The 21378-nt window shown below is 40.4% G+C and overlaps 1 protein-coding gene across 1 annotated transcript in view; it reads left to right on the top strand.

Moving 5' to 3' along the window:
• The window catches only part of PPP1R14C (protein phosphatase 1 regulatory inhibitor subunit 14C), an 84967-nt gene that overhangs the window by 61075 nt on the left and 2514 nt on the right, over positions 1-21378 (top strand). The window contains exons 2-3 of the mRNA XM_006080265.4: positions 654-737; positions 2320-2352. Coding sequence (XP_006080327.2) covers positions 654-737; positions 2320-2352 — 117 coding nt within the window. The remainder of the gene's footprint in view (positions 1-653; positions 738-2319; positions 2353-21378) is intronic.

Here is a 21378-nt window from a genome sequence, read left to right as displayed (position 1 = left end):
AGCAGTTTCTAGGTAACGGGCTGCCTCAGCCCGCTCTCCAGCCAGGGTTCTGCTGTTGAAAGAGCATCTTTTCCCAAAGCCCCCACTAGTCTGAGTTGAGTCTGTAACTGGGGCTGGGGTGACAATGACCCAAGAGCCCTGGCTCAGAAACCCCTGGTGGACTCAGGTTTTTCCAGACCCAGAGCTAGGAAGGGAGATGCAGATCCATGTGCCCCCGTACCACCCCCCCGAAAACAGATGAAGTAGTCACCAAGGGAAGTATAGATGTTGGGTGGGAAACTGCAAGTCACACTACTCTTCCTATAATTGAACAACCCCCCATTAAAAACTCAGAAAGGCAATTTCCTCTCAGAAAGTGGAAAATCACTGTTGAGGTAGCATTAGTATCTACGCTTTGTGACGAATGTCTCCTTTGCTCCCACTCCTCCCTCTGTTCCTTTTCCCTCCTTCCCCTTCCCACCTCTTCTTCCTTTTTCTTCTCTTTCCTCCTTTCTGTCCCCTACGTCCCCTTCTTCTTTCCCTCCTCTTCCTCTTAGTCTCTTCCCTGTGCCCCCACCCCCGTTAATTGTCAACACATCTATATGACTCAACAACATTGGTTTGATACAGTGCAGTATCTTACTAAATAGAATGTGTCCATATTTGTCCCCCAGGAAGAAGAAATGCCAGATGTGGAAATTGACATTGATGATCTTCTTGATGCAGACAGTGAAGAAGAGAGGGCTTTAAAATTACGAGTAAGTAGTATTCAAAATCTAGATCCTTTGATGAATGCTTGAATCCACTTGGGTCTCCGGAGTATGGCTCTCACTGATCGTGCCCTGAGGTGGTATTGGTACCAGCACTTGGGCAATGGCAGTTTGCAGAGGGAATCGATAAGATGCTGAGTATTCAACCACATAAACTGCATAGGGCTTCCCTGGTGGCTCAGAGGTTAAAGCATCTGCCTCCAATGCGGGAGACCCGTGTTCGATCCCTGGGTCAGGAAGATCCCCTGGAGAAGGAAATGGCAACCCACTCTAGTATTCTTGCCTGGAGAATCCCATGGACAGAGGAGCCTGGCAGGCTACAGTCCACGGGGTCACAAAGAGACGGACACGACTGAACGACTTCACTTCACTTCACTTCACTTCAAACTGCATATCTGGAGATAAAACAGCCCAAAGGACTTGACTATAGTTAAATCTTACAACACCTTAGGGATATGAGTTTCTTCAGCTCCAACTTCTTGGGAGAAGGATGGTTCTGCCTCCAGAAATCCATTTGCCAAAGAAGGAAGGCATGTCCCACAATTGAATGAGAAGGAGAGGGGCTGAGCTAGAACTGGAATACCTAAGCCCAGGATTCTGGTCTTGCAGTTGTGGATTATACCATTCATGAAATTCATTTCTAAATAAGATTGTTTACAACATAATTCTAATAAAATATCTTTTATCGGTTCATGCTCACCTAATACAATAGATATTGAGATTCCCCCATTTCCTTTGTCCAGAGCAAAAAAATACTCATTTCCCTTTCCATGGGAAGTCAAATCTATCATTTTAAAATCTGCATTTGGGAGTTTCTAAAACCAATTAACCTTTGACCTGCCATGGTTCTCACTGTTCATTGATAATTACTGTTGATGGCTGTTAGTTATCACAGAAGACAAATGATCACTAGGGGCAAGTAAAGGACACATTTGAATGTTAATGTGTTTAGTGTGTTAATAATTACTGGTGTCCCTTGAGTGGTGAACAGTCTCAGTTTAATGTGGTAGAGCCAGGCTCTCATGTCTTGTTGGTAAATTAGTTGGGAGATGATAGCATCCTGGTTATGAAAGTTACAAAAAGCAAAACAAAAACAAACAAAAACCCCCAGGCACCAGTTCTATAGAAAATGTAATGACATAAAGTGTTTTTATCAAAAATGTAATTACTTGAAAGAAGCTTTAACTGCCATCAGGTCACCCTGTCTGGTTCCCAGGGAAGGATAACCAAAGCCTGCAGAGGTGAGACAAGCTGCTTTGTGGCTGAATCACAGCCAGGCTGTGATTGTCACCATCTCTCACAGGCTGTCTCAACTTAAGTGTAGCCAGCTTATTATGAACCACATATGCAGCCCGGAGGACAGATGTGTATGCGTGTGTTCTGAAGAGTGCAAATGAAAGGTACAACTTTGCATCTTCAGAGGGCTAACAGATACTGAAATACAGTGTGATTCTTGGTAGTCAGTATGAAATATTGATTTACCCTGTTAAGAATAATGTTATAAAAATGAAATGATTTCACTTAAATAATGTTGAATTTTAAAATAAAACTTCTGTGTATTTTCTTCTAGGAAGCTCTTGTAGACTGCTACAAACCAACAGAGGTAAGCAAATCACTTTCCCTAAATGTCAAGTTTGAGCTGTTGTTTGTTTTTTTTTTAATTAAATCAATTTCTCTATTTTAAAAGCAGAACCACAATAAGTGGTCTTGATTATGTATACACTAAGTAGCCATTATATCCATAAGTGAAGAGCATGTGTTTGAATAACACTGACTTCCTTATTTGTAAGCCTAAACGTGTCTGATTCTGGAAGACTTAAAGCTAATAGAATTGGGTGTGTTGCATGCTTTTATATCATATAAAAGCCAAACTTCAAAGGAAATTATAAGAAGGTTTGGAATCATTTTAGTAAAAATTTTAGATTTATGACTGGAGAATACATTCTATTAGTGTAGAGGTATGTATTTTTAAAAAGCTTAAAGCTGATTCTGTTATTCATAATTGAATGGTTGCCTTTATTGGAAGGATACATTTTATGCTTTGTATGGATATTTGTCAAGAGCATAAGTATTAATGTAAAACACATGGATATCAAACTAATTTAATGAATTTAATGAATACTATAATGACCAATGTACAAATTAAGGATTTCATCATTTATGAAAGTATATGCAAAAGAGGTATTTTCACTTTAATCCTATGATAAGTAATAGAAATTAGAAGATCTATCAGATATTTTGAAGTTAATTTACAATATCAAAGCAATAATGAGAGGACTTCTATTTTTGAAGTGGTATAACTACAAAGTGAGAGGAAAGCATGCTTCTAAGAGTGTGTAAAATTTTAATGAATGGGAGGTTTTAGGGTCATTTGCCTTTATCTACTTATTTGAGCTTTATTCTTACAATCTCCAGTTTTCCTTTATACTGATTACATACTGTATTCATAGAGATTTTAAAATTTTAGTTATCAAAACATATATATTTTTTAATCAATGTTATATATATATTCATAATTTTGAAAACCAAAAACAGGCTTATGATGAAAAAGTAGCAATGTCTTTCCCATTCCTTAGTTCCCCTCCCTAGAGTATATATTTTATATTTATGTATCTTTATATAACAAAAATTTTGGCTGTTTCCCTGCTGTTTACTCTTATATTGCTAAGTATGAATTTACTACTTTTTTTCACTCCTTGACTTAAGAGAAATATAATAGATCTCTTACTCTCCACACATTTCCTTCCATCCCCTCAATAAAATTATGTAACATTATTGTTTTAACCCAGTAGTCAAGATTAATAATATGATTTAAACAAATGTTTTTCACTGATAAGTCAAATAGTGAAATATTACCAATGCTTCTTTCTTGCACAGCCATTTGTTTTTCCTGGCGCTGATAAGTACCTTGTCATTTATTTTTGTCTAGTGTCTATTGGTATTTTTTGTTGAACTTTCCAGAATCTTTGTCTAAGTAGTATATTTTTTGTATGCTCAAATGCATCATTACTGACTCCACACCAGGCTTTCCTCCTGGAGCCCCTTTGCAACAATATGGAGAAGTTATTCTCTGGGTCTGCTGAGTAGCTATTGTGTTGAGACTTCCGTTCCCTGCTGTTCCCTGTCAGATGCTTCGTTTCTTAAATCTCAGTCTTCCTCATTTAAGTTGGAGTACATCATCCTACAATAGCTTTCTGGGAAAGGATGTATAAAAGGTAAATTTTTTTAATCCTTGCATATATGAAAGTGTATCTTGATTGATAGTTTGGATGGTACAGAATTCTAGATAAAATTCATTCCTAAAACTCAATTTTAAGGGCATTATTCTATTGTTGTATTACTTCAGTTGTTAAGAATTCTGAAGCCTTTTCCATTCTCAGAATCTAGGAGACCTATTCTTTTCCCTTCAGTTACCTTGGATTATCTCCATATTTTGGAATTTTACAATGATATGCTCTAGTGTGGGTTCTTTTCTGTTCATATGCTAGGTAATTTGTAAACTTTTTTAGTCTGAAGATTTGTGCCTTTCAGCTCTTCAAAACTAACTTTATTATTTATTATTTTTATAAATTTTTCCCCTCAATATTCTATATTTTTGGTTCTCTTATTATTTAGATGTTACATCTTCTGGATGGAGCCTCTAACTTCTTATCTTTTTCCTTTTGTTTTTCATCTCTTTGATCTTTTGTTCTACTTTCTGAAAGATTTCCCTAACTTTATCTTCTACACTTTTTATTGATATTTTAAATTTTCAGCTATCTTATTTTTAATATTCAAGAACTGTTTCTTGATCACTGTTCACTATTTTGTTTGAGTATTTCTTCTCATATTATGGATGCATTTATTTCTTTTTTCTCTTTGAGGATATCAGTCAATGTTTTGTTTCCTTTTGAAGATTATTCTGCTCTCTGCATTTTCTATTTTTTCTCTGAATCACCTTTTTCTCTGTTTTTGTCCTTCCTTGCTAATTCTGGGCAGCGTATTCATGTTTGAATGTTAGGACTCAGTAAGCTGATTGGAATCTGTGTGTATGAGCACAACTTGTCCATTGGTGGGTCTCACCATGGAGTGACCAGGTTGCAAATCAGATTTTTTCTTTTTTTTTCTCATTGTTTGTGGGTATGGAGAAGGGGGTGCATTCCAGGTGGTTCAGTGGTAAAGAATATGCCTGCCAATGCAGGAGATACAGAAGATGCAGGTTCTATCCCTGGCTCAGGAAGATCCCCTGGAGCAGGAAATGGCAACCCAATCCAGTATTCTTGCCTGGAGAATCCCATGGACGTAGGAGCCTGGTAGACTATAGTCCATAATGTTGCAGGGAGTCAGACACGACTGAGCTCACATACACACACACACCCATATGGAACAGAGGGCTTCTCAAACTGTTGCTGTTGGGACATCTCTTTTCTGGAGAGGTTTTTCTGTTTGTCTGTTTTGTTTGTTTTTTTAAGATTTGACCCGGTAAACTCCTGTCTGAGGGTTGATAATCTGACTTTAGGCTTTGTCAAAGTAAGGACAGAAAGGCAGCAGATGGCCTCACCCTTTAGCTCTTCGGGGACTGAAACTCCTTTATTTATACATAGTTGGGAAATTAAGAGTTAAAACAATTAGATATTTGGAGAGCAGTATCAAATTGTTGCAAAGGGTTGGCCAAACTTAGTGGACTGTTAGTCAGGAAAAGTGATGAATTATGCTGATGAATTAACACGTGATGTAGGGGTGGGGGATGGCTGCTGAGAGTAGATGCAGACTGGTGGGTGTAGACATGCCCCATACTCACTTACTTACTTACTCACCTTTTCTTCAGTTCTTCTGGGTGGGGAAGTGCATCTTTTGGTGTTTAGGTGAGAAAGGTTGGATATGCATGAGAGCCCTCCTCCTCTTTTCCCCAGGTTTTGCAATGTTCAGGGAGAAAAGTGTTTACACTCCTTATAATTAAATGAGATGGAGGGTCTTTCCTCCTGCCATAATAGTATTCCTTAAAGCAGAAACATTACTTTACCGACAAAGGTCCGTATAGTCAAAGCTATGGGTTTTCCGGTAATCATGTATGGATGTGAGAATTGGACCATAAAGGTAGCTGAGTGCTGAAGAATTGATGCTTTTGAACTGTGGTGTTGGAAAAGACTCTTGAGAGTCCCTTGGACTGCAAGGAGATCAAACCGGTCAATCCTAAAGGAAATAAGTCCTGAACATTCATTGGAAGGACTGATGCTGAAGCTGAAACTCCAATACTTTGGCAATCTGATGTGAAGAACTGACTCATTGGAAAAGACCCTGATGCTGGGAAAGGTTATAGGCAAGAGGAGAAGAGAACAACAAAGGATGAGATGGTTGGATGGCATCACTGGCTTGCAATGGACATGAATTTGAGTAAGCTCCAGGAGTTGGTGATGGACAGGGAAGCCTGGTGTGCTGCAGTCCATGGGGTCGCCAAAGAGTCAGACTCATTAAGCAGCTGAACTGAGCTGGTCTCGTTGAGGAGGCTTATGAGATGAGAGGATATGGTATTTGAATGTTCCTCGGAGTCCCAAAGGAAGAAGGAAGGAAAAGGTGCTGGAGTTTATGAGGGAGCCTATCTTGCCCCCTTTTTTAGCTCATGGTTCCTAGGAATGGAAATGGTGTAAAATGCTGGGGAATGTCACTCAAGGTCATTGAAGTATTAAAGGATCATTTCAGAAAAGTTTGGATAGTTTTGTCTTTAAGCTTATGTGCACAAGCAACAGTGTTTACTGGCACCTGGATTGTGATGATAAAAATAATAGCTTGTGTTTCCCCCGAGCTCTAGAGTTCACACTGAGGGAACAAGTATTATCTTATTTAATCTTCACTTGAAGCAGAGAATTTGGGTGACTTGTCTAAGATCTCACAGCAGTGAGCAGAGAGACTGTGACTTATCCTTGAGTTTCCATCACCTGATCTTCTGCTCTTTCTTCCCATCCTGCCAGTCCCCCTAAGCTGCTTGACACAGCAAGACATGCAGGATATTAAAGGACTTTGACTTATCTCAGCTAAATGCCTGCAATTAATGATATTCCTTTTCAAGTCGCCTTCTCTGGAAGTACTATTTTTGATCAAAAGAATTTTACATACAATTATTATGCCTCTTTGAAGTTAGAAATGTAAGGAAGCCGTCTTTGCTGAATCAGACAGATCTATTTATAGTTTCATTGCAGAGGATGAGTTGGCGGTTGGGGTGGGGACCAGGGAGTGGAAAGAAGACTGGACTTTGAATCTAGAGTCTTATACCAGCACCAAATTTGTGTGACTTATAGCAATTTTCTCAACCTCTCTGACCCTCCTTTTCTTCCTTTATGAAAAAGGAAGGTACTTAATAACCACCTCCTTAGGTTTTGTGCTAAGTTGCTTCAGTCGTGTCCGACTCTGTGTGACCTCATAGACGGCAGCCCACCAGGCTCCCCCGTCCCTGGGATTCTCCAGGCAAGAACACTGGAGTGGGTTGCCATTTCCTTCTCCAATGCAGGAAAGTGAAAAGTGAAAGTGAAGTCGCTCAGTAAGGGCTATTTGCAATGAAAATATTATTAGTGATAGCAACAATAATAATAGCTTAATCATCTCTAAGCATATGCCAGGCACTGATCTAATACATGTATTAATCATTTCATCGTCACAGCAGAGTTATGAGGTTGGCACTATGATCATCAGTTGAGACACAGAACAGCCTGTGAAAATTGCCTCAGGTGACACAGTTAATAAGTGGAGAGGTCAGGGTACTTAGGAAAGCACATAACATGAAGCTTGCCACGTGCTGGTTGAATCTGGCTCCATATAAGGCAGTACTTCTCCATTACATATTAATTGCATAAAATGCCCAAATTCACTGATAATGATATTCTTGCATTATTTAATTTGAAGAGCAGGTTTGAAAGAATCTGCTGATTTCACAAAAGTGATATTGTTCTGTCACCGACTTTGGGTCCATGGTTTCATCCTGTGTGGGTCCCTGGTTAGGAAGAAAGAGACTTGTATTTCCCCATTTTGATTCATATGCCAAACTGTGGACTCTTGACATTTAAATCTTTCTTGACTGGGGCCCTTTAGAAAACACAGCAGTATAATTGAAGTCCCCACACTAATGGATTACTGATTGACTAGTCAGAATGGTGCTTTCATTTTTTCCACTTCAATAGATGCCATTTCTGATGTAGTTGATACTAACATAGAGCTGATAGGTAGAAAATAGGACAGAAAATAGGTACAAAAAGGATATTTCTATGTAAAACATGAAGAAAATAAGTAATTTTGCTTTGATTATTACTTGGATTTGAAGGATGCAAGTGGACTTTGTAGGGCTTCCCAGGTGGCTCAGTGGTAAAGAATCCACATGCCAACGCAGGAGATGCAGGAGACACATGTTCAATCTCTGGATTAGGAAGATCCCCTGGAGTAGGAAATGGCAACCTACTCCGGTATTCTTGCCTGGAAAATCCTATAGACAGAGGAGCCTGGTAGTCTACAGCCCATGGGGTTGCAACGAGTTGAACATGACTGAGCCACTGAACACGCATGCAGTGGGCTTTGTAGAAATCAAGGATGGGGATGTCAAGGCTAACTAGCCAGGCTAGCGGGGAGCAGTGACTTTAGCGTCTCTTAGCGATCAGTGTCTGTCCATTGATATGTATGAGAGGTTCATGCAGGATGACTCAGTCTGTGAGTAGGCGGTGAGAGGCATCTTTGATCCCCGTAGTCGGCTGGGTCATGGAAATGTTATGCCGCATGTGACGGTACAGAAGAAGGATGTCTAATTACTGTTTGCAAATGGGAATTGAGTAGTGTTTTCAGAAGGACAGGCCTGCTCTGTTGTTCATCGTGTGTTGGTGGGTAACAAGGCAGATGCTCTTTCCTTGCTTTGATGTCACAGTGACTGCATCTTACATTTCTGATAGGCTTTGGTGCTGGCCATTGTCACCTTCCTACTCACACCTACCATTTAGTATCTTAATCTGTCATTTAAATATTGTTCAGTTTATGCGTACATGGAAGTACTCCCAGCCCTGATTACTGAGCTGACTGCAACAGAAAGAAAGTGTAAACTAGGAGAGTCGGTGTGAGTGACTGGAGGAGGCTTGGCTTGGTGTTTCGCTATATTCTCTTTGTTCATCCGTTCAACAAATATTTATAGAAGATTTCTATAATCTAGGGACTTAGAGAGGGGTGGCAAACATGTGCATCCAGTTTAAAAACAATCTCTTAGGGACTTCCCTGGTGGTCCAGTGGCTAAGCCTCCACACTCCCAATGCAGGGGACACGGGTTCCATCCCTGGTCAGGGAACTAGATCCCACGTGCCAAAACTAAGACCCAGTGCAGCCAGAATAAATAAACATTAAATAATAAATAGAAAATAAGAACAATCTTTTAAAAGGCCACAGCCACCTATGGTGATAACTTCAATACTCAAAAAATTTTAAATAGGGATAAAAAGACAGAAATGCCAGGGTGTAAGCTTATCCCATGGTTCTCTAAGTTAGAAATCAAATTGCTGAATGGACAGTGATTTTAGGGTATCTGTACTTTGCTGGAAAAAGCCGAGGAGGCCACCATTTTGCTTGTTTAATGGATCTGAGAGCCTGCATGCAGGGAAAACTTTTCATCTGGCTTCTCACAGGATTTCCTCAAAAAAGACTGCTGTTTGGGTCTGGGAAGAGGAGTAGAACTTGAATGTGAGATTAATGAGTTGAAATCTACCCTTCGAAAACTGTCACCTTCAGAATGATGTTTCTGAAAAGTGAGAATTGGGAAATTACAAAGAAAGACCGGAGTCAGATAGGAACGACATTCTAGCGGTTGGAGCCATTGGCTACGAGAGCCTAATTATGTGTTAGAGTAATTAGGCAGGTAGATCATAAAGAGTTCAGATTTATTAGCCAGAAACATGGGAAGCTTTATCTAGTGGCCAAAAGGATTTTAGTCCCAGTATGTCAGTTGTCCACACACTTTCATTAGGGCTCTTTAGGCTCCAGGCCTCTTCTGCCCAGGAAGAAAGAGCCAGGATGTGTTGGAGCTGACTTTTGGACCCATTTTTAAAGAAGATTTATTTATTTATTTTATTTTTTGGCTTTGCTGGAAGAACCGCATGCATCTTGCCATTGGATGGGCCCCCTCCCCCAAGACATTAATGATTATTATTTTATAAAAGACTCAGTGGAGGAGGTAGAGGCTTTAAAGGACAGTGACTTTAAACAGTTGGCATTTTCCAGGGATTGATTGTGCTTTTATGGCCTTTTCTTTTTCTATTAAATTCAAAATGAATCATCATGTGACACCATGATCATGTTTTAAAAGCTGATCAGCCCTATATTTAAATCAGCTTTATGTTCTCTTCTTGTGTTTAGATTTATCTGGGCAGGAGAAAAACTATGTTAAAGGCAATTTGACACATGATTTTTTATTTCTATATCTTCAGCAAAGGGAGTCACAATCACACAAGTCTCAAAACAATTTAGAAATGGATTTCTTTCCTTTAGACAAGATTCAGGTGTTTGTACTAAATAATATTGCCCTTCATTGATAATGGGACCCTTGATGAAATTAGTTTTCTTAGGGATTATGAAGTGGGAAATTATAATTCTGCTGAGTTTAGTCCACTGATTATTTACTGGAGTTGGGTTACTTATGTGGACTTTTTGTGGAATGAATTTCAGGTGTATGGTGTGTGAGAAACCCATTAGTAAGTGAAGGAAGGATTAAATGCCAGTTAGGTTGGATCTGGTGAGAGCAAATGAACTGTTCTGCTGCATATACAAAAAGGTTAGAATTTGGGTACAAAATAAATTAATCTAAGAGCAGTGGTCTGTGTCTCTAAAATAGATTCATGAGACTGCTCTCATCAGCAGAGCAAATTAATCTTTAATGGTGGATAGTCAAGGAAATAAATGGACAAAATAGTGTCAGTGGTTTTTAAGTTAAAGAAGGGGGAACCAGGATGCAGTTAAGACCTTCAGGAATTTACGTTGGCAGAAGTCATTATAAGCACAGCAGGCACAAACCCTCACCCAAAACAGATTCATAAGCCTCTCTTCGGATCATGAAAAATAGGATCAGTTCTGGTGTGGCCTTGTCTGCAAATGAACTTCTCTGAAGATAAACCCTCTCCCCTCCTCCTCCTCTCCAAAAGACGGAGAAGTGAATGAAGTATTTCAGTGATGAGTGATGAAGGCACTGGTGCTGCTGAATAATGCCAGTGACTGAGGAGAGCCAAGCCCAGGGTCACACAGGGATGGGCTCGGATTCACTGCCTGCCCCTTTGGCATCCTGTGCGATCCGGATAGTCAAGCCAATGAAAGTTTGCAGTGTGGTTTTTAAATGCTTAGCTGTTTCATTGAGGGGGGACATTTTGCCATTTGTAATAGTTTTCAGGTGTTGCCATCATGTTTAAGAAGAGGTATGTACTGCCTACCCTTCCATTGTTCTCACATACCTAATCTTTGCTGGATCTTGAAATTCTTCTCATAGAGCCTGGTAACTATGATTCACAGTGCTGTTTTGTATATTTGAAAGTTGCTAAGAGAAAAAATTGTAACTGTGGTGATGGATGTTAACTAGACTTACTGTCATGATTATTTTGCAATATATTCATGTATTATGTCGTATGGTGATTTAGTTGCTAAGTCATGTCCACTCTTGCAATCCCATGGACTGTAGCCTGCCAGGCTCCTCTGTCCATGGGATTCTCTAGGCAAGAATACTGGAGTGGGTTGCCATTTCCTTCTGCAGAGGATTTTCCCAACCCAGGAATCAAACCCGGGTCTCCTGCATTGCAGGCAGATTCTTTACCGACTGTGCTACGAGAGAAGCCCATTATGTCGTATACCTGAAACTAATATGTTATATGTCAATTACATGTCGATTAAAAAAAATGAAATTCTTCCATCTCTACCAATCACAACTTGCCTGATTCCCATGTCATCTGTTGAATGCCAGGCTTTTTGGAAGGAGTGTCAGGTAGCTATATAATACAGGTGCAAGTTGACTTGATTTGCCGTCATTTGGCAGCGAGGCTCAGGGACAGATGGTCCCCAAATGTGCCTTTTTAGGAAATGCTTGGTGCAGTGATTGGGGTGACAAAGAGGAGGCACACAGGAAGTTACTGATCCTCATGGGTTCCAGCCTTCAGAATCCTCCCCTGCTGTTTCTCTTCATGCCACCTAAAGGGTGGGTGGTATTTTTTGGACAAGCAGGTAAAGCCTCCAGAGTTCTGCTGGGCGCCCTTTGTCAGAACTTGCATGTTGCACACAATTGTTCTCATTGGTGACATCATCCACCAAGCGGCAGTTTTAAGCATTTCTTTGGAAAAATCTGTTTGTCGGGAAATATTTCTCATCAAGGGGCTGCGTCATAATATCCATATATCTTGTTTATCTTTTCCAATGACTTGAAACACTTGAAAGAGCGACATGAGTGAGTGCAGCTTAGTCATGCACACAGCAGCCGTCTGTAGTGACACCCAGATTTCTCTTTCTCCCGCTTTCTGATGGACCCACCCAGAGCAGCGCGGTGTCATCACTAACAGATGAACCGCTTTGAGCGACTAGGGAAGGGCTGCAGACGCCTGGCTCTGGTGATAATTGCAAAACACACATCCATCTGCCGCCTCTGGCACAGACCCCAGCAGGCAAGAGGGGGTGGCAGCTGAAAGCCACGGGGCCCAGGAGGGATTAGGAACGAGAGCTCAGAGTGTGGCCACTGCAAGGCCATGCTCCGTGCCAGCCCACACCGCCCAAACTCCAGAGCAAGGAGGGACCTTCTGTTTTCACGAAGCTGCCAGGTCCCCTCAGAAGCCTGCTTTGCCTTTTCTTTCCTAGGAGTCTCTCCGTAAATCCGGTGGCCGCTTGTCATTGAGTCAGGTTTCCAGGGTCACTGGAGATGTTTCTTTTCTTTCTTTTGTTCTTTGATCTCTTCTGTGTGTGTGCTTGTGCACACCTCTCCTCCATTCGCTGCCCTCCCCACCTCCAGCATCCTAGGCTCCACTCTCCCCGAAGTGTTCCTCCTCTTCCCTAGCTCTCCCAGGAGGCCTAGTGTTCCGGTACTGAAAGGAGAACTCTGGAACCTTCCTCCAGAGTAGCTGGGGCCCATTGATACTTTGTACCGTTCCAGCCTCCTCCACTGAAACACAAAGATTCTCAAGTTTTCTCTTCCTGCTGCTTCACTTTAATGCCTCGCTGTGTGGATTAATTGCCTCATGTACATATTTCTTGGCTTTACAAACCTTTGCTGAGCACCTCCTGTATTATGCACCGTGCTAGGAAAACAAGAAGGAGTTGGATTCTTGCAGCCAAGTAGGAGTGAGAAGTGTGCGCAGGGATTATCTTGAATCCTTTATACAAATGATACTTTGTAATTTTTCTTCTTCAGCCTGCTTATTGTGCCCAAAATGAGACTTCTGAGATTTGTCCATGCTCATACAGAAGGCTCTAGTTTATTCATTTTTATTGCATTCCTGTGCAGTAACATTGTTTAAATGTAAATAATCCTCTTTACTATAATTCATGACTACATTAGAAACGGACATGGATCTGTTTGTTAAGACACTAGATTCTTATGCGCATCTGCTTTCCACTCGTTAGAAAATCTACTATTTATTTGAGAATGGTGAAAAAAGAAAGAAAGAAAAGGCTATTATCTTAGTCATTATGTCTTCACCTCATAGGAAACCTAGAAAGGTCTCTGGGTCTCTCAGGTCATGAGACTATATTGCTTTATAGTCTCGTGTGTCTCTCTACCCCCACTCAAGTGTCTTCTGGAATTCCTTGTGAATTTCAGTGGGCACCTTGGCAACAGAACTTTCTATCAGACTCTGCTGACTTTTAGTTCAGTTCAGTTCAGTCGCTCAGTCGTGTCCAACTCTTTGCGACCCCATGAATCGCAGAACGCCAGGCCTCCTTGTCCATCACCAACTCCCGGAGTTCACTCAGACTCACGTCCATCGAGTCAGTGATGCCATCCAGCCATCTCATCCTCTGTCGTCCTCTTCTCCTCCTGCCCCCAATCCCTCCCAGCATCAGAGGCTTTTCCAATGAGTCAACTCTTCGCATCAGGTGGCCAAAGTACTGGAGTTTCAGCTTCAGCATCATTCCCTCCAAAGAAATCCCAGGGCTGATCTCCTTAAGAATGGGCTGACTTTTAAGAGTTAAAGAATTCCAAAATTTAACATTTTTGAACTGTCCAGGCTTATCTTCCTAAAATAGTGTGTTACTCACTTACCACTCTGCTTGCCAAATAAAGGCCCCTCAAATACTAAGTGTTAACATCACCAGATGGTCAACACCGAAATCAGATTGATTATATTCTTTGCAGCCAAAGGTGGAGAAGCTCTGTACAGTCAGCAAAAACAAGACCAGGAGCTGACTGTGGCTCAGATCATGAACTCCTTATTGCCAAATTCAGACTGAAACTGAAGAAAGTGGGGAAAACCACTAGACCATTCAGATATGACCTAAATCAAATCCCTTATGATTATACAGGGAAAGTGAGAAATAGATTTAAGGGCCTAGATCTGATAGATAGAGTGCCTGATGAACTATGGAATGAGGTTCGTGACATTGTATAGGAGACAGGGATCAAGACCATCCCCATGGAAAAGAAATACAAAAAAGCAAAATGGCTGTCTGGGGAGGCCTTACAAATAGCTGTGAAAAGAAGAGAAGCTAAAAGCAAAGGAGCAAAGGAAAGATATAAGCATCTGAATGCAGAGTTTCAAAGAATAGCAAGAAGAGATAAGAAAGCCTTCTTCAGTGATCAATGCAAAGAAATAGAGGAAAACAACAGAATGGGAAAGACTAGAGATCTCTTCAAGAAAATTAGAGATACCAAAGGAAACTTTCATGCAAAGATGGGCTTGATAAAGGACAGAAATGGTATGGACCTAACAGAAGCAGAAGATATTAAGAAGAGATGGCAAGAATACACAGAAGAACTGTACAAAAAAGATCTTCACGACCCAGATAATCACGATGGTGTAATCACTGACCTAGAGCCAGACATCCTGGAATGTGAAGTCAAGTGGGCCTTAGAAAGCATCACTACAAACAAAGCTAGTGGAGGTGATGGAATTCCAGTGGAGCACTTTCAAATCCTGAAAGATGATGCTATGAAAGTGCTGCACTCAATATGCCAGCAAATTTGGAAAGCTCAGCAGTGGCCACAGGACTGGAAAAGGTCAGTTTTCATTCCAATCCCAAAGAAAGGCAATGCCAAAGAATGCTCCAACTACTGCACAATTGCACTTATCTCACACGCTAGTAAAGTAATGCTCAAAATTCTCCAAGCCAGGCTTCAGCAATACGTGACCTGTGAACTTCCTGATGTTCAAGCTGGTTTTAGAAAAGGCAGAGGAACCAGAGATCCAATTGCCAACATCCACTGGATCATGGAAAAAGCAAGAGAGTTCCAGAAAAATATCTATTTCTGCTTTATTGACTATGCCAAAGCCTTTGACTGTGTGGATCACAATCAACTGTGGAAAATTCTGAAAGAGATGGGAATACCAGACCACCTGATCTGCCTCTTGAGAAATTTGTATGCCGGTCAGGAAGCAACAGTTAGAACTGGACATGGAACAACAGATTGGTTCCAAATAGGAAAAGGAGTACGCCAAGGCTGTATATTGTCACCCTGCTTATTTAACTTCTATGCAGAGTACATCATGAGAAACGCTGGGCTGGAAGAAACACAAGCTGGAATCAAGATTTCTGGGAGAAATATCAATAACCTCAGATATGCAGATGACACCACCCTTATGGCAGAAAGTGAAGAGGAACTAAAAAACCTCTTGATGAAAGTGAAAGTGGAGAGTGAAAAAGTTGGCTTAAAGCTCAACATTCAGAAAACGAAGATCATGGCATCCGGTCCCATCACTTCATGGAAAATAGACGGGGAAACAGTGGAAACAGTGTCAGACTTTATTTTTCTGGGCTCCAAAATCACTACAGATGGTGACTGCAGCCATGAAATTAAAAAACGCTTACTCCTTGGAAGGAAAGTTATGACCAACCTAGACAGTATATTCAAAAGAAGAGACATTACTTTGCCAACGAAGGTTCTAGTCAAGGCTATGGTTTTTCCTGTGGTCATGTATGGATGTGCGAGTTGGACTGTAAAGAAAGCTGAGCGCCGAAGAATTGATGCTTTTGAACTGTGGTGTTGGAGAAGACTCTTGAGAGTCCCTCGGACTGCAAGGAGATCCAACCAGTCCATTCTGAAGGGGATCAGTCCTGGGATTTCTTTGGAAGGAATGATGCTAAAGCTGAAACTCCAGTACTTTGGCCACCTGATGCGAAGAGTTGACTCATTGGAAAAGCCTCTGATGCTGGGAGGGATTGGAGTCAGGAGGAGAAGAGGACGACAGAGGATGAGATGGCTGGATGGCATCACTGACTCGATGGACATGAGTCTGAGTGTACTCCGGGAGTTGGTGACGGACAGGGAGGCCTGGCGTTCTATGATTCAGGGGGTCGCAAAGAGTTGGACACGACTGAGCGACTGAACTGAACTGAACTGAACTGCAAAGAAGTTAGGTGAAGCTCCTCTTCTCTCCCCAAATTAAGTTATTTGGAGTCTCAAGTGAATGTAAGCACTGCAAACATGGGTCTTTCCCAAAGAAGGCAAGAACATTATTATATTACAATATACTGTAACATATTTATTCCCTCTTCTGCTATTCACTAAGGCTGTCTTTATTAACAGACAGCTTGATTGTCTATGTAGAAAATCCAATAATGTACCCAAAAGTTACCAGAAATAATGAGTTCAGCAAACTTGCAGGTTACAAGATAAATATATAAAAATCTATTGTATTTCTATATGCTAACAACAATCAAAATTGAAATAAATCCACACCACTCACAATAACATCAACAATATTAAATACTTAGGAATAAATCTGACAGAAGATGTGTAATATTTGTACATTGAAAACCAAAAATGTTGCTTAAACAAGGCTTAAATGGGTACAGAGATACACCATTTTCATGGGTGAGAAGATTTATTATTGTTAAGATGTCAGTTATCTCCAAATTGATCTATAGATTTAATGCACTCTCAATGAAAACCCAGCCAGTTTTCACTGGTAGGCATTTACAAGCAAAACAATTCTAAAATTATTAAGGAAATTTAAAGGACCTAGAATAGTTTTGAAAAAGATTAATAAATGTGGCTGATTAACATTATCTAATTTTAAGACATTATAAAAATCTACACTTTCCTTATTGGTGTAAGGATAGACACATAAATAGATCAGTGCCTCAGCTGTTATACTCCTAGGTATTTACCCAAAATAAGAGGAAGCATATTTCATGTACATGATGTTTTTAGCAACTTTTTTTTATGATTTGTGTAGTTTTCTATTTTTTTAATTGCTTTACAATATTGTGTTAATTTCTGCCATATAGCAACATGAATCAGCCATAAGTATACATATGTCCCCTCCCTCTTGAACCTCCCCTTCCACCTCCCACCCCATCCTACCCCTCCAGGTTGTCACAGAGCACTGGATTTGAGCTCCCAGCATCATACAGCAAATTCCCACTGGCCATCTATTTTACATATGGCAGTGTATACGTTCAGTGTTCAGTTCAGTTCAGTCGCTTAATCGTGTCCATCTCTTTGCAACCCCGTGGACTGCAGCACTCCAGGCTTCCCTGTCCATCACCAACTCCTGGAGCTTGCTCAAACTCATGTCCATCAAGTCGGTGATGCCATCCAACCACCTCATCCTCTGTCATCCCCTTCTCCTTCTGCCCTCAATCTTTCCCAGCATCAGGATCTTTTCCTGTGAGTCAGTTCTTCGCATCAGATGGCCAAAGTATTGGAGCTTCAGCTTCAGCATCAGTCTTTCCAATGAATATTCAGGACTGATCTCCTTTAAGATGGACTGGTTGGATCTCCTTGCCGTCCAAGCGACTGCAGTGTTTCAGTGTTACTCTTTCAGTTCATCCCTCCCTCTCCTTCCCCCACCATGTCCATAAGTCTGTTCTCTATGTCTGCATCACCACTGCTGCTCTGAAAATAAGTTCATCAGTACCATCTTTCCAGAATCCATATGTATTTGTTAATGTACAGTATTTGTTTTTCTCTTTCTGACTTACTTCACTCCATATAATAGGCTCTAGGTTCATCCACCCCATCAGAGCTGACTCAAGTGCGTTCCTTTTTATGACTGGGTAATATTTCATGGTATATATGTACTAAAACTTCTTTATCCATTCATCTGTTGATGAACATCTAGGTTGCCTCCATGTCCTAGCTATAGTAAAGAGTGCTGCAGTGAACACTGGGGGTACATGTGTCTGTTTTTCGGTTATGGCTTCCTCAGGGTATATGCCTGGTAGTGGTATTGTTGGATCACATGGTGGTTTTACTCCTAGTTTTTGAAGAAATCTCCATACTGTTCTCCATACTGGCTGTATCAGTTTACATTCCCACCAACAGTACAAGGGGATTCCTTTTTCTCCATACTTTCTCTAACATTTATGTTTTTAAGCAACTTTATCCATAATAGCCCCAAAGTGGGAATAACTCAAATTTCCGTCAACAGGTGACTAGGTAAACAAACTGTGATACTTCTCTAAAGTGGTATGCCAATTGGCAACAAAGTAGGAATAAACTATTAATACATGCAGCAGTATGACTGAACCTCAAAATAGTTTTGCTGAGCTACAGAAGCCAGACTAAAAAGTATAGAGTGTTATAATTGTATTTATAGAAAACTCTAGAAAATGCAAATAAATCTAGAATGACAGAAAACAGATCAGTGTTTCCCTGGGGCAGGAGGAATAGGGGTAGGAAGGGAGGATTACAAGGAAAGGGAAAATCAGCTGGAGGTATTAGACATGTCCATTATATTCATTGTGCGGATAGTATGCTCATAGTAGTTGTATACTTCAATTATGTGTATTTTGTGGCATATCAATTATATTTTAGTGAAGCTGTTTACAAAAAAAGTCCCTGGGGTCCTTTCAGTGTTAAGAGCTTCCATCCCAACCGTTCTATTAAAATTTCTCTCCTCCAGGACACAATGGCCCCTTTCTTGCCTAATTCAATAGCTTTGTCTTTGACTTAATCTCTCATCAGTAATTCCTTCCTTTGGCTTCTTAACCAGAACTTTCTTTGCAATATTGTAAATCAACTAAACTTCAATTTAAAAAAAATTTTTTTTAAAAACCCAGAACATTTTCTTGAATTTCCCCTAATTTCATTGGTTCCTCTTTTTCAGTCTCCTTTGCTGGCTCCAAGCCTTTGCCAGATCTCACTTGTTAGAGGGCCTCTGCCCTTGGTCTTTGGCCTTTTTTTCCTCTCTATTTGCACTTTTCTGCAGGGTTTTTGCATCTAGTTTTGTAATCCCAAGTATTGTCATATTGAGCAGTTCAATAGAATTTTCTGAGATGATGGAAAAATCCTGCTGTTCAATATGATAACCATTAGCTAGTTTAACATATTATATATGGCAACTGAGTGTTTGAAATGTGGCTTGTGTGACCAAGGAAGTGAATTTTAATTTTTATTTGTTTTAATTAGTTTAAATTGAAATAGCCACATGTGGTTAGGGGTTAATGTATTGAATAACCTTGGTCTAGATTCCTGTGTTTTCAAACTATGCATGGTAACCATTAAGTGATCTTGATCTGTATTTTTTTCAAAATAGAGTAAAATAGAAAATATCTTACACAAAGTAAGAGTTGTATTTTTATGTGAAGCTTTTGTTTCAGTCTTGCATCTCTGTGTACTAGGTTGCTATAACTATGTATAGATCACAAGATTTTTAGGGTTTTTCGTTTGTTTTTGTTTTTAGTTGAAAGCCATTTAGATCAGTGCTAGTCATACCCATATTTATGTTTTCTGTCTAAGTTCAGAAATGGTGGTGATTAAAATGTTTATGTCCTTTGACCTACTACAGAATAGCTCTCCAAAGGGAATAATCCAAATTGTATACAGAGATTTATACACAAAGATGTTAATTGTGGCATTGTTTATACTTTTGAAAAGCCAGAAACCAACCAAATATCCAGTGATGGAGGAATTAAACATTGTAGAACATCCATATAATAAAGGACTGTATAACTATTAAGATTAATTTTTAAAAAGACCATTTAATGTTGTGGGGGAAAGACTTGACATGCTGCTAAGTGTGGGCTTTCCTGGTGGCTCAGATAATAAAGAATCTGCCTGCAATGCAGGAGACCTGGGTTCAATCCCTGGGTTGGGAAGATCCCCTGGAGAAGGGAATGGCTACCCACTCCAGTATTCTTACCTGGAAAATTCCATGGACAAAGGAGCCTGGTGGGCTGGAGTCAGAGTCCGTGGGGTCACAAAGAGCTGGACATGACTGAGTGACTAACACACACACACAATGCTAAGTGCAAATAAAGGATATATTTATATAGTATAATCTTAATTGGGTAAAAATGATTTCCATAGAAGAAAATATGTTAATACTGGTTCGTTCTGAGGAGTAATTGTGGTTGGTTTATATTTTCTAGGTTTTCTAGAAAAAGAACATGTAACTTTCATATTAGCAAAAAGATTATTAAAAAAGAAATCATGGCAGCTCATCATATATTAAGTGTTTAAGCATATTATGTTTTAGAGCTGGATAGAAGCACAGGGACCATTTAGTCTGGGAGCTATGGCTGGAAGTTGTAATTGGTGGGTGATTGTCTGAGAGCTGTTTTTCAGAGGTCTTAAAGGAAAGGAAGTCTCCTTCACATTTTTGCTCCAGGATGTCCGTGCTATGCACAGTTCTGTCACTCACTGGCTGTCCATTGCTGATCAGAAAGTCTGATTGGCTGTCAGCTTTGTTTCAACAAATCTAAGAAAGGAAGACAAAGTAATTATTATCTAATAAATGCGACTTATTTAGTAAGCAGAAACTTTAATACATGAGGCAACAACAAAAGATTGCTAATGGCTTAAAGTGAGAACTATTCTAGATTGTTCTTTGGTTCTGATCCATGAATAGTCACATCATTTTAGTGGGTCTTCCCCAGTATTATGTTTTGAATGAAATTAGAGTGAAATAAAAAAGAGTGTGTGGCATACAGTAAGTGTTCATTTTTTAAGTTTTTATTTCAGATGTATTTTTGAATGTCAGATCAGATCAGTCGCTCAGTCGTGTCCGACTCTTTGCGACCCCATGAATCGCAGCACGCCAGGCCTCTCTGTCCATCACCAACTCCCGGAGTTCACTCAGACTCATGTCCATCGAGTCAGTGATGCCATCCAGCCATCTCACCCTCTGTCGTCCCCTTCTCCTCTTGCCCCTAATCCCTCCCAGCATCAGAGTCTTTTCCAATGAGTCAACTCTTCGCATGAGGTGGCCAAAGTACTGGAGTTTCAGCTTTAGCATCATTCCTTCCAAAGAAATCCCAGGGCTGATCTCCTTTAGAATGGACTGGTTGGATCTCCTTGCTGTCCAAGGGACTCCCAAGAGTCTTCTCCAACACCACAGTTCAAAAGCATCAATTCTTCAGCGCTCAGCCCTCTTCACAGTCCAACTCTCGTATCCATACATGACCACAGGAAAAACCATAGCCTTGACTAGACAAACCATTGTTGGCAAAGTAATGTCTCTTCTTTTGAATATGCTGTCTAGGCTGGTCATAACTTTCCTTCCAA

The sequence above is a fragment of the Bubalus bubalis genome, chromosome 10, assembly GCF_019923935.1.
Source record: "Bubalus bubalis isolate 160015118507 breed Murrah chromosome 10, NDDB_SH_1, whole genome shotgun sequence".
Taxonomy (NCBI): domain Eukaryota; kingdom Metazoa; phylum Chordata; class Mammalia; order Artiodactyla; family Bovidae; genus Bubalus; species Bubalus bubalis.
This window is presented reverse-complemented; position numbering and strand designations above follow the sequence as displayed.